We start from the raw sequence: 14,700 nt of genomic DNA, 5'->3' as shown, positions 1-14,700 counted from the left end.
TATGAAATAACAACGTTGTTCAACTTTCAACCAAATTATTTAATTTTAAAAGAAAAAAAAATTCTCAATAAAAAATGCAATAGTTGACATTTTGATCCAAAACAGTTGAACTGAATCAAATATCAAGAAATTGCACTTTTAACCAGAAAGATGAGCTTTCTACAAAACAGTTGAATTTTCAACCAAATATTGACATTTTTAACTAAATTGATAATTTTTCAACGGAGAATACTAATTTTCTACCAAAAAAGAAGAATTATCAACGAAGTAAATAAATTTTAAATCAAATGGTTCAATTTTCTACTGAGAGGATTAATTTTCTACCATAAAAGAAAAACTTTCAACAAAATAACATACATGTTCTAACCCAATAATGGAATTTTCAACCAAGTGGATTACTTTTCTAACAACAAAGACGTTTTTGTTATTTCTAGACATGTTAACTAAATACTTGCATTTTTAATGTAAAATAGATAAGTTTTTAACAAAAAATGTTGTAGTAAAAGTTTCATTTAGGAGAATTAATTTTCAATAAAAAACGAATTTTCTACAAAACAGTTCAATTTTGTACCAAATAGTTGAATTTTCATTTAAAAAGTTAGCTTTTAACCAATCATTTGAATTCTTAATAAATTAGTTAAATTTCCCACAAAAAATGTAATGGCTGGTATTTCGATAGAATAATATATTGATTTTATATACAAAAAACAGCTGGATTTAACGAAGAAAAACGATTTTTAAACAATTCGTTGAATTTTCAACTAAGAAGATTAATTCTATACTAGAACCGTCGAATTTTTAACAGATTATATACATTTTTAACTAAACAATGTGAACAATGGACGTGATGTAATAAAATTTTTATTTAGGAGAATTAATTTTCATTGGGGAAAAGAAAATAATTTTCTACAAAACAGTTTAATTTTGCACCAAATAATTGAAATTTCTACAAAATTATTAAATTTGTAAACCAAAAAGACGCATTTTCTGCAAATGAGTTGAATTTTCAACAAAAACTTAATTTTCATACAATCAGTTGAATTTTCAACAAAAAATGTAATAGTTGATATTTCAACAGAATAAGATAATCATTTAAAGTAAAAAACAACTGGATCTAACCAACAAAAACGAATTTTTAACAAAATACCTAAATGCTCAACTAGAACAGATTATCTTTAATCCTAACATTAATTTTTATCCAGACAGCCACATTTTTACCAAAAGGTGACATTTTTACAGAAAGAGATAAATATTTAAACCAAAGTGATGAATGTCCAACAAAAGGTTCAATTTTTAATGAAAAAGATTTGTTAGTCAAGAAAAAAATTCGACCAAGTTGTTGAATTTTCAAGCCAAAAAGACGAATTTGAAACTAAAAAAGTATGACTGTTTGACCAAATTGTTCAATTTTAAACAAAATAATTCGATTTTAAACCATTTAATAAATTTTTTAACCAAAAAAGATGAATTCTTAATAAAGAATGTAATACTACTATTTTCAACCATATAGAAAAAATGAATTTTAAACCAAAAATGCTTAAATTTTTTTGTTCAATTAATTAGTTTCGCAATTAAGTGAAAGAAAGAGAAAAACAGGCGAATAGGAAAAACGCTGTGAAGCCCGCGATAAATAATTAAGAATTTTGATCACTTACAGACTAAAGAGTAACATTTTTAATAAACTTTGAAGTTCATGTTTAATACTTTTTAAATATTATTTTAGAAACTGGACATTTCGCTTAAAAACTAAATGTAAATTTCTATTGTACATTTTTTGATTTCGGATTGCGCACTTTTCATTCGGACTACACAGATGTTTCCTGAAAAATGTTATGACTTTATTTTTTTAATTTTGTTACACTCTACTCTATTTTTGATCTCTGACGTAAATCCGAGGCTATAATCTTCATAGATCTTCATGAAAACAAATTCTGTTTTTCAGAATGGCAGAGGAACGTTTGGATATCGTTATTTTTGGGGCGACAGGCTTCACCGGTCAACGTGTCGTTAAGGAGGCTGCTCGTTTATCAAAAGAAAAAGGAATCACATGGGGTGTGGCTGGCCGTCGTCAGGAAGTTCTGGAGGCACTTGTCGCATTTGCTGGTAATTTTCTCTTTGTTACAAAATGCAAAAAGAACCGAGTCCAGAATCAGTAGCTTAAGACAGGACGTCTACTCTACCCAGAAAACTTGGAATTATCAGGGAATTTTCATATGCCTGGGAAAATCTGGAAACAACAGGGTTTTTTAAATCGGAATTTTTTCAAAAGCGTGCATAATTTTAAAAAAATTTTAACCCTCAACTGGTACACTGGTGCGAATTCGCACCCGAAGTTTTTAAATTTTGTTGGCATTTGCGCAAACACAGCTGCAGAGGATTATCCCCAAACATATTAAATATATATGTTAAATATGTGTGACATATGCTAGTTGTTTATTATATGTTCAATATATTAAATATTTAATATTAACCTTGCAAACAAACTATTTCGCACCACTGTACCGTTTACGTATGCTGGGTTTGAGGGTGGAGTAGCTTTATATTACTATATTTAACAATTTTGTTGAAAGTTATTTTTGTTTGTTTGTTTGAAATTAATTGTTTTAAATGAAAATTGAACCATCCTATATCTTATTTTTTTCTCAATTGATCGTTTTCAGTTGAAAATTCGTTCTCTAATGGTATAAAATTAATCTCGTTTGTGTAATTAATTATCTTTTTGCTTGAAAATTAAAAAATTTGTTATGCAATTTTTTTCTCTCTTAACCGAAAAAATCTTTCTTACTTATTAATTCAACTCATGTAGAAAAGTCGTTTTTAAAAATCGGAATTCAACTATTTTTGATTAAAAAATAAAATATTGTTTGGTTGTAATATCAACTACTATTTTTTTTGGTTGAGAATTCATATTTTTTGGAATAAACATTTGATTACTCGGTTAAAAGTTAACTCTTTTATTCAAAATTAATTTTTTGCTTGTTTCTACACTTGCAGGCGCAGAATATTTCGGGGAAAAATATTTTGTTTTTTATAGAAGATTAGGCGATACGAATTTTTGCGATTCGTATGCGTATTCATAAGGAAAAATCTCTGGTGAGTTTTATGGGGGCTGAATCACTTTTGTGGTCATGAGATTTTTTTATAAACTCGGATTTTCGTACTTCTCTTGCTTACAACAGATACGAAAAAATGGCAAGAAAATAATTTTCACGGTTAAAAAAGTTCTAAAAAAAAAGTTTCTTTACTCATTTATGTTAGCTTGTACTGCTTCCGAGAAAAATAAAAAAATTCAATATTTCTCCCGGAAAACTGCACTTGCAGCAGAGCAACCAATTCTTTCAACATCGCTAATTGCCGATTGACATTTAAATTTATTCTTGAAGTTTTACATACTATTCTGAATCCAAATTTGCATATACATTAAACTGTCACCGTTTTTCATAATTGTCAGTCATTATTGTAATCAAGCGAATTTTTTTTTATAAATATTGATTTTTCTTAGAAATTGTACAAGTTATCATAAATGAGTAAGTAAACTTTTTCCAGAACTTTTTTAATGGTGCAAAACTATTTTCTAAACATTTTTTCGAATCTGTTGTTGTTAGAAATAAAAATACGAAAGATCGATTTTATGAAAAAAAAATCTCATGGACACAAAAGTGATTTAGCCCGCATTAAACTCACAACATATTTTCCTTATGATAATACAAATTCAACAAAAAATTGACAAAAATAGGAGTGCGGGTTTTTTTGAGAAAATCTACTTTAATATTTTCAGAAAAGCCGTTAATTTTGAACATTTTCTACATTTTCGCGCGGGGTTCGAAAGACAGCGACAAACTCTACCGGAATGTGGAAAGAAATCTTAAATGTCTCAATTAGGCCCAAAGTTATATAATCGAACCCAAAAATTCAAATACGCATAACTTTGTGATAAGATATTTTTTCACAAATCGCAAAAATATTTATCGCCTAATTTTCTCTACAAAGCAATATATTTTTGTCCTGAGAGGTTATTTGACTTTTATATAAAAAAAAGAATGTTCTATTAAACAGATTAATTTTGTACCAAATAGTTGAAATTTCTGCTAAAATGTTGAATTTTTAAACCAAAAAGACGCATTTTTGTCAAATGAGTTGAATTCTCAACAAAAAAGTTAATTGAATACTATATTTAAAATTATTTTAAATTAAAATAAATATTTTTAATATTTTAGATTAAAAATATTACTTTTTCATAATAATATCTAATATATTCTGATTTAAAATTGATTAAGTCTATTCAATTTTTGGTTGAAAAATCATACATTTTATTTAAAATTGCGTGTTTTCTTTTATAGAAATTAATTTTCTTGCTTGAAAGTTCATCTTTTTGGTTGAAAATTCACTAATTCCAGATAAAGATTAATCATGTTAGTTGTAATTTCATCTTTTTTATTTTAAAAATTGTACGATTCCAGTTGAAGCTTCATCATTAAAGTTGAAACTATTTTTTTTTAATTTGTTACTTTAAAACTAAAAACTGTAACTTCGGTTGAAAAAGTATTTTTTTTTTATTTGAAAATTCATCTTTTTTGTTGAAAAGTCAATCATGCTATTTGAAGATTTATTATTTTAACTGAAAATGTAAGTATTGCAATTAAAGATTTGAAAATTCATGTTTTTAATTGAACATTAACTTTTTTAACTAAAAATTTAAATAATCAATTTTTAGTTGAAAATGTATCTTTTTTAATTGAAAATTTTTTTTTGTAGAAATTAATATTCTAGGTGGTTAAAAATGTATAATAAATAATACTGTATACAAATTACACTGGATAAATCAGTTATCATGCATTGCCTGTTCATGGTTCACAAAGTAAATGAAAAAAATCTTTTCGGTTTAATATTCAACTATTCCAATTGAATATTCATTATTTTATTTGAAAATTCATCAGTTTGGTTCAAAATGGATCTTTTTAGTTGAAATTTAGCTATTTCGTTATGGAATTCTCTTCTTTAGTTTAAAATTAAGCTTATTTTCTTGAAAATTCATGTATTTTGTTAAAAAATTTGTTTGTATTACAATTAAATATTCATCATTTTAGTTGAAAATTAATTTTTTGGGTTAAAAGTTAAACTCTTTTGGCAAAATTTCATCTTTTTGTTTTAAAATTAATCTGTTCCAGTTACACGTTTATTATTTTAGTTAAAATTCATCATTTGGGTTTAAATTTTTTAACTGAAAATTTAACTAGTCTATTTTTTTTTTTTTTAATTTAACTACAATTTCGTTGAAAATTGATCTTTTTTAGGTGAAAACTCAAATTTGGTTGCGATTCCATATATTTTTTGGAAAATCATATTTTTTATTAAAAATTCATTTTTCTTGTTGAAAATTTAACTATTTTACTTATAAAGTAAGGAATTTGAAGCGGTTCAAATTGGAAAAAGCTGTGATTATCTGGAAAAAAATTGAATTGTCAGTGATTTTTTTTTCCAGGATTTGAGTAGACACTTTGTAAAACCTTTTATAAAACGTAATTTTAATAAAATAATTATGTTTCTTCAGAAAACATTCCGGTAATAGTTGCCGACTTGAAGGATGAAGAATCTCTGAAGAAGATGGCTGAGCGTGCCAAGGTAATCGCGAACTGTTGTGGACCATACAGATTTTATGGAGAGGCGGTTGTAAAGGCTTGTATCGCCGCTAAAACTCATCACGTGGACGTTAGTGGAGAACCTCAGGTATTTCGGAAATCTTTCAATCATTTCCCTACTATATTCTGCAAAATTGCTTTGATTCGTTAATTAATTTCTGGCCTTTCTTTTGATTTTAGTACATGGAAAAAATCCAGCTCGAATATAACAAAGCAGCAAAAGAAGCCGGCGTATATGTGATCAGCGCCTGTGGTTTCGACAGTATTCCGTCCGATCTTGGAATAATTTTCACTGAAGGTAAATTCGATGGTGAAGTGAACAGCATTGAGACTTACTTGAAAGGTTGGAACACTTCAAATGCCGGGGGAGCGGGTCTTCATTATGGTACGTGGGAGTCTGCTGTTTTTGGCATAGCACATTACAATGAGTTGCGTGAACTTCGCTCCAAACTTTTCACCGAAAAGCTGCCCAAGTTGGAGCCGAAACTTAAACCCAGGTAACAGAAAAAGTACCTAAAATATAACGTTAATCAGTGGTGTAGTTAGAATTCTTAAATTCCCAAGAATTTAAGTTCAGGTTATATAACCGAGAATATGACAGAATTTTGGAGAATTTAAAAGAATTGAAGAATTTATGATTTTTAACAATATTTTTATTCTTTAGGTTATATCAGCGATTGAATATAAATTATTTTCTAGCTCAGACATATTCAGGAATTACAGTGTTTCATATACAAATTTTACATTTTCAAATGAATTAATTTATTTGAAACAAAAAAAAAAGTTTTTCATACTTGAAAAGATAACTCTTTAACAAAATACTGTAATTTTCCAAAAAAAAATTCAATTTTTTACATAATAGTTGAATATTCAACCTAAAAAGACAAATTACCAACGAAAAAGTGTCATAGTTTATATTTTAATCAAAATAAAATTTAATTTATACAATAAAAGAAAAGAATTTTAAAACCCAAAAGACGAATTTCCAACAAATAAAGATTTTTTACTCAAAAAATAAATAAAAGTTTATCTAAATTATTGAACTTTCAAACTAGACGAGAAATTTTCTTTCTAAAAATTCAATTTTCAAACAGAAAGTATGACTGTTCAACAAAAATTAATTTTCCACGTAACTGATGCATTTTTACGCAAAAAAGGAAATTTAAAACTAAATAATTATTTTTTTACAAAAAAAACGCGAATTTTTAACCAAAAAATAACAATCTTAAAAAATGGACAAGTTCCATTTTCTGTTAAAACATGAATTCTACACAAAACAAAAAAAAAAGTATTTTCCACTAAGCAGTTAAATTTTCAACCAGACATAAACCTTCAATAAAAAATTTCACAATGTAGTTTAACTTTGACCCAAGCAATTGAATTTTGAATTAAAAAAGATTAATTTATAACAAGATAATTAAACTTTTAACCAACGAGATAACTTTCAACTTAAAATATAAATCTTTCACAAAAAAAGTGATTTCTTAACAAAGCGATTCAACCAAATATTTTTAACAAATTGGTTGAATTATCAAGCAAAGAAGAACGATTTTTAACCAAAAAGTTGCATTTTAATACAAGAAATGAAATTTCTTCTATAACAGATGAAGTTTTAAATCAAAACCATAAAATTTCAAAAAAGTAGTTGAATTTTCTGTTGAAAAAGATTTTAGTAGAGTTTTCGCGATGAAACTATGAATTTTTTAACTAGTATTAATTTTCAATCCAAAAAGACGAATTCTTAACCAAGAAGGATGACTTTTTAATACAATTGTTGAATTCTCTAGCAAATAGTTGCATTTTTATCAAAAAATATGAAATTTATCTCAAAGCAGAAGAATTTTTTATTACAAAAAAAAGTGGAGTTTTCATTCAAAAAAAAATCCAGTTAACTCAGTAATATCAAGTATTGAATTTTTGTAGCAAAAAAATAGTTTCTACAAAAAAAATTGAATTTTCAATCCAAAAAGACGAATTTTTTCAACCAATTTAAACCATTTTAGACAATCCAACTAGATTTTTGAATAAAAGTTCTTTTTTCTTTTTAATTTAAAATGCTACTATTATATCTTTGATTCGAAATTCATCTCGTTTCGTTAAAAATTATATTATTTGGTCGAAAAAAATGTAATTATTTTGTGGAAAATGCAACTATATTGTTAAAAACTCCTCTTTCAATAAAAAATTCTATTACTTTATAAAAAATGCAGTTTTTATTTTAAGGGGACCATCTCTTTAGCTCAAAATTGTACTATTTTGATAAAAATTCGTTGAACGTTTGGTTGAAAAGACATTTTTTGTAACGGATCATTATTAAAATGTTCCATTTTTTGTGAAAAAATTATCTTTTCTAGTATAAATTTAACTGATTTATTGAAAATTGATCTGTTTTAGTTGAAAGTTCAACTTTTGGTTTGAAAATGCATGCATTTTGTTGAAAATATGCCTTTCATGGTAGAAATTTATATTATTAAGGATATATAATTATATTATGAATATTATTATAATGTTATGAATATTATGAATTATATTATGAACTTTTATGTGAAAAATGGTACGCTTTTGCAGAAAATTCCTCCTTTTGGATTAAAAATTCAACAATTTGGTAGAAAATTAACTTTTTATGAAAAAATATTTTTTGGGTAGAAAATTCAATGTTTTGTAGATAATTCTCCTTTTTGACGTTCGCCTTGTTGGTAGAAGATTAATATTCTTGGTCGAAAATTTATCGATATGGTTGCCAATTCATTTGTTGTTGTTAAACATGATTTTTTTTTTAATCTGAAAATCTAACTATTCGATGTTTAGTTAAAACTTTAGAAAAGTCATCTTTCTTGGAAAAAATGAACTCCTTTTTTTTCTAAAAATTCAACTGTCTTAAAAAAAATTGGTCTTGTTTTAAAAATTGAAATACTAAAGTGAATTTTATTATTTTTTATTTAGACATTTGAAATTTTTTTCCTTGCATGCTGAGAGTTCAACTATTTGGTGAGAAATTCATCATTTTTTTTTTCTTAAAAATATAGTTCAGTTTAGAAAATTGCACTATTTTGTTAAATTGATTATTTTTTTATCGAAAATTCAACTATGTCGTTCAAAATTAATCCTTTTGGATAAAAAATTAATCTTTTATGGTAAAAAAAAGTCATCCTTCTTGGTTGAAAAGTAACTTTTTTGTTAAAAATTCAACTACTTTGACAAAAATTCAGTTTTTAAGGCTGAAAACTTAACTATTTTAATGGAAATTCGTTTAAACGTTTGGTTGAAAAGAAATTTTTTAAACTGACAATGAAACTATTCCATTTTTTGTTAAAAATTTATCTTTTAGTTTTAAATTTAACTATTTAATTAAAAATTATTATTATTTTTTTACTTGAAAGTTCATCTTTTTGGTTTAAAATTCATGTATTATATTGAAAATTTGTCTTTCGTGGTAGAAATTCAATCTTCTTGGTTGAAAATTGATCCTTCTTTGTTGAAATGTCGGTTATTTGACGTGGAACTACTTTATAACCAAATTAATTTGTTATTAAGGATTCAAAATTGTAGTTGAAAATTAAACTATTTGCTTTTAAATGAACTTTTATGTTAAAAATTATATTTTTTGTAGAAAACTGATCTTTCTGGATTGAGAATTAGCTTTTGGTTGAAAAATAATGTATTTTTGGGTTAAAAATTTAATTTTTTTGTAGATAATTCATCTTTCGACTGTAAAGTTAAATAATTTTGTTGCCCATTTTTTTTCAAGATCTAATATTAATCTTCTTTGTCGAAAATTCACATCTTTTTGGTTGAAAATTTAACAATTTGTTGAAAAATCGTTTAAAAAATGTTGTTTTTTTTAATCTGAAAATTTAACTCTTCCATCTTTAGTTAAAAATTTAACTATATTGGATAAGTTGGAAATCCGTCTTTTTTATACAACATTAATCTTCTTGTTCGAAAATTAATATCTTTGGCTGAAAATTCGTTTCTTATGTTCAAAGTTATTTTAAAAAAATCAAATTTCTTATCTGAAAATTGAACTAATCCAATGTTTTGTTGAAACTTTATATTGTTATAAGTTAAAAATTCAACTATATGGTAGAAAATTCATGTATTTTTTTGTAAAGTCATCTTTTTGAGTAGAAAATTAATCTTGTTTGATGATAATTTAACTTTTTGGTTGATAAACAAACTATTTGGTAGAAAATTTATATATTTCTAAAAAAGACATCATCCTTGTTTGTTGAAAGTTCAATCTTTTGCTTGAGAATTCACTATCTTCTGAAAAATTCATCTTTCTTGGTTGAAAATTAACTTTTTTGTTAAAAATTCATAATTTTGAATATAAAAGTCCACTTTTTAAAATTTCCATTTTTGTTGAAGATTCTGCTGAAAATACTGAAAATTGAAATATTTTCTTATAAATTACAATATTTTGTTTAAAATCTATTTTTTTGTTTTCGAAAATTTAACCATTTCGTTAAAGTCATCATTTTTGGTTGAAAATTCAACTATATTGTTAAAAATTCATCCTTTTGATTTAAAGAATGCATCTTTTGTGATAAAAAGTCATCCTTGTTGGTTAAAAATGTTGTATTTTTTTTATTGAAAAGTAAATTTTTTTGTTAAAAAATCAACTGGCTTTGCGAAAAAATTTTATTTTTGCTTGAAAATTCTACTATTTGGTAAAGTCTTCACTATTTTTTGGAAAACTCGTCTCTTCTGCTGAAAAGTTCACCTGCTTGGTTGTTGATCCAACTGTTTGGTTGAATATTATATGTTTTTGTAAATGCGTTTTTTGTGTCGAAAATTCACCTCTTAGGGTAGAAAAGCTTTTTTGGTTGAAAATTCAACTATTTTTTTGGAAAATGCCAAAACTTTCAGCTTAAAATCTTAGAAATTTAAAGTTATAAACGTAAAATCCATCTTTAGACAAAAAGCTACATTACTTCGGGGATTAGGGTGAGGAAAAAAAAAATCCCAAAATTGGTAACGTAGTCGTAGTTCATGGATGGCCCACAACTGAACAATTTTTCGTGTGACAACAAAGCTGCTTGGCGACGTCAATCCTTGAAAAAAGTACCCGACCTCGACTACAACACTACAAATAGTAACATACATTTTTCTTTTTTTATTTTATCTAGAGGCACTATTCACAAGAGTTCTATCTCCAATGGATGGTCCACAATCTTCCCGGGTTCCGATCGTTCAGTGGCACTTCGCACACAACGCATTTTATATGAAAAAGAAAAGAAGAGGCCTGTTCAAGTTCAATCGTATATCACGTTCGAGTAAGTTGCGTTGCATTTCATTTTTTACTGCTTTTTTTACATTTACAGGTCTTCTTAGTATTTCGCTATACTTTGTGTAAATTTCAACCACAACGAAACTTTTAAAATTTAAATTTAAAACTAAAAGCTAACAAAAAATTACCATTTTTAATAGAGTACATTACAGGCCTTGAAAGTTTAACATTTTTAAGACGAAAATGTTTAAAATCGATTAATTTCAGGTTTATTTACAGCCTTCACACTCTCGCCTATCCCACTTCCACTCCTATTTAAAGAATTTTTTCCCCTTGTTTTTAAGAAATGTCACCTCTTGCTCACTTTTTCGTTTTAATTGCGAATTGAATTAATAGAACCTGATAAGAAAATGCAACTGTTTTTGCTTGAAGTTGCATCTTTTTTGGTCGAAAATTCACCTTTCTTGTTTGAAAACATTCTATTTGTTGAACATTAAACTTTTTATTCTGATAATTCAACTGTCTGTTACAAAACTCGTCCTGTTTGGTTGAAAATTAAAGTTTTTGTTGAAAATTTAATTTTTCAGGTTCATAATTATACTGTCTTTTCAAAAATTTGTCTTGTTGTATTAAAATTAGACCATTTTCAGAGTGACCGCTGAACCGGGAAATGACAGTGAATTTATTTTTTTACCGGGAATTTTACAAAATTTTAAAAATAAAAATGTTGTCCAACTGTGATTTCAATCGTTTTTAAATAATTTCCTAAATTGTGATTTTTATAAATTATTATATGATTTAGTTTAGAATGCTTAATTCGAAAATCTTTCAGTTTAAAAATTTTCCATTAAAATTTTTAAGTTTTAAGCATATATTTTAATTTAAAGTATTTTAAAATGCAGTTTTAAAGGTTAAAAAAATTTAAAATTGGAAGTTTTTAAAATCGAAGATATTTAAAAAACAACAGGGTGGCCGCAGGACCGGGAAACCGGGAATTTTACGAATTTTCAGAAGAAAAATCTGCCCAAGTTCGATTTTAACACTTTTTCAAATAATTAAAGCACAGTTTTGACGAGTTAAATAATTAAAAGCATTTGAAGTTGAAATTTTTTGATAAATAACAGTTTAATATTATCAACTGTAAATATAAAAAAATGAATTATTTTAAAAATGGATCTGTACTCTAAATATCCTTTCAAAATTTGAGAATTTCCAGATTGTAACTGTATCAATCCGAAAGTCTTGATAAAAATTGAAATTAATATATCATTTATTCCGATAATTTTATTTTTAAATAACAATTTTCATGATTTATCAATAATATATTTTTAATTCAGAGTTTCAGGTCTTCCTTTATATTATTTTCTATATTAAATTTAATAAATAAATTTATTAATATATTATTTCTATTAATTTTTTCAGCTATTAAAAAAATGTAAACGTGGGTTTTACTATTTTCATATTAAAAATAAATCCATAATAATAGAGTCACAATTAAAGATTTTTATTGGATTTAAAATATTGTGAGTCTAAATTATTTAATTTGTATCCCATTTAATTTGAAATTTTTTAATGAAGAAAAATAATAAGTATTTAATATTTAGCAATATTTGACTGTTCATTTAAGACGAGTAAATTAAAACCAAATATTTAAAAGAAAACATTTTCAAAACTGAATTGTTTTACATAGAAAGTTTTGAATCTTTAGATTTTCGAAGAACTTTTAATCTTTTAGCGTTACAATTTTAATTGTTCTATTTAAAAAGTGTTTAATTTATAAGAGAAATTGTTACATTTTGACGCATAAATAACAATTGAACACATATTATTTGTAAAAAAATGTGAGTAATTCTAAGAGATGTAGAATTTTTGAAAAGATTCAAAATTAATTAAAACCTTTAAATTATTTCAAATAATTTGAACGGAGTTTTAACATTTTTTCAGAACTTCTAAATATATTTTAAAATTAATCGAAATTTTCCTACAATTTTTTAAAATCCAGCAAATTAAATAAAATCCTTAAAATCTTCCATGTTCTTCTTTCATCATTTTTTAAATCTCTTAAAATCTTCTTAAACTTTCTGTTACAATAATTTTTCAAAGTGAACAATCATTTTCAATTTTCCTAAGAATCCTAAGAAAATTTGTATTCTTTCTTAGTCTTTCATAGTTCTTGAAAAAATTCTAAATTTTTTGTTTGAAATCTGCAAAAATCTAAATTTTATTTTAAATTCGGCTGTGAGTATTTGAAATTATTTCAAGTTCTTTTAATTATTAATTAATTTTTTAATTCTTTTCTTTTAATATTTTTAAAACTTCTAAATATCTCTTAATATTACTCTAATATTTTTGCAAATAATAAGTGTTCTATTGTTATTTATAAATTTAATTGTTTTTTAAAATTTGTAGGATTTTCTGAAAGTTATAGAAAAAAATCAATTCATTTTGAAGTATATTTAAACGTTTTGACAAAAAATTCAAAAATGATTTTGAATTTGGAAAAATTTAAAACCACTTCTAGATTTTTGAACATTTTGAAATAAAATTTTAAAGCTTTTGAAGGATGCCTAGACTATTTAAATTAAAAATAATTTAACTTCTAAATTAAGAACTGTTAAGTTAAAAAAATATATTTTTCAATTTTTAATGTGTCTAGCTTAAAATTATTTAAAATAATATAATTTTAAAAAATGTTAAAGTTTATTGCTTGATTCTTTAATTTAGACTATTGAAAATGTTAAAATGTTAATTTTAAAAGTTTGGAATTCAAGGGTTCCATTTTGAATGCTTTAATTTGTTGTTTATTTTTTATTACTTTTTATGGGAAAATGTGTAGAATATAGTTTGATTTTTTAAATTTTATTGACAGGGAACAATGTTTGCGAACCGGGAAATGACCGGGAATTTTTTTCTTCGATTAAAACGGCCACCCTCCATTTTGTTGAAAATCCCTTCTTGTAGGTTGAAAATTCAACCAATTGTCTAAAACTTCAATTACTTTGTAGAAAATTCGTCTCTTTTATTTGAACGTTAACTATTTGGTTGTAAATACAACTGTTTGTGGTTGAGGCCTAATCTCTTTTATTTGAAAATCCGACCATTTGGTTGAAAATTCAATTATTTTTTTCTAAACTCATATTCTTTTTGTTGAAAATTAATCTTCATTAGTTGAAAAATAACTTCTTAAAAGTTTACTGTCTTCTAAAATATTCGCATTTTATCTTGTGAATTAAATTTGTTTGTTGAAAAGTCTTTTTGTTGGAAATGATTGATTTAAATTCAACTACTATTGGATTAAAAATTAATCTTTCGGGTTGAAAATACAACTTTTTTTCTGAGCCATTCGAATTTTTAACTTTGAAACTCAACTTTTTTGTTCAAAAATCGTCTTTAGCTTAAAAATTCGTCTCTTTTGATTGAAAATTCAATTAGTTTGTTGAAAATGAAAAATATTTAGACTTAAAATCTTAGGAATTTAGAGCGTTTTATATTTAATTGAAGGGCCACACTGTATACGGGCGTAAATGTCAAAACCAGAATTTTACAGGAGAAATAAAAAACTGTCAACTTTCACGCAATTAATTTAAAAAAAAAAAGCGAAAACTGTTCAATCGAACTGTGAACTTCTCTCATTTGAAAATAATTTAATTTAACAAGTTTAACAGTTTAGAAAGAAATATTATAAACCCAGATTCAGAATCTTTCAAGCTGAATAACTTCAAAGTCATTCAGTGTACGAGGGTAGTTCAATAAGTCCTTAGAATGAAGTATAAAAACAATTTTTTTTGGGTAAATTTTTTTTTATTTTTCAACATAATCTCCTTGGAGCTC

At 25.2% G+C, this 14,700-nt stretch overlaps 1 protein-coding gene across 2 annotated transcripts in view; it reads left to right on the top strand.

Annotated features, from left to right (window-relative positions):
* LOC117168794 (saccharopine dehydrogenase-like oxidoreductase) overlaps positions 1-14,700 on the top strand; it is a 28,842-nt gene that overhangs the window by 5,823 nt on the left and 8,319 nt on the right. For both annotated transcript variants that reach the window (XM_033354608.1, XM_033354609.1), the window contains exons 2-5: positions 1,943-2,103; positions 5,552-5,727; positions 5,820-6,136; positions 10,769-10,915. In XM_033354608.1, coding sequence (XP_033210499.1) covers positions 1,944-2,103; positions 5,552-5,727; positions 5,820-6,136; positions 10,769-10,915 — 800 coding nt within the window. In that variant the 5' untranslated portion in view covers position 1,943. The remainder of the gene's footprint in view (positions 1-1,942; positions 2,104-5,551; positions 5,728-5,819; positions 6,137-10,768; positions 10,916-14,700) is intronic.

Source organism: Belonocnema kinseyi, chromosome 3 (genome assembly GCF_010883055.1).
Source record: "Belonocnema kinseyi isolate 2016_QV_RU_SX_M_011 chromosome 3, B_treatae_v1, whole genome shotgun sequence".
NCBI classification, from domain to species: Eukaryota; Metazoa; Arthropoda; class Insecta; order Hymenoptera; family Cynipidae; genus Belonocnema; species Belonocnema kinseyi.
The sequence above is the reverse complement of the archived record's forward strand: the minus strand, read 5'-3'. Positions and strand labels throughout refer to the sequence as shown.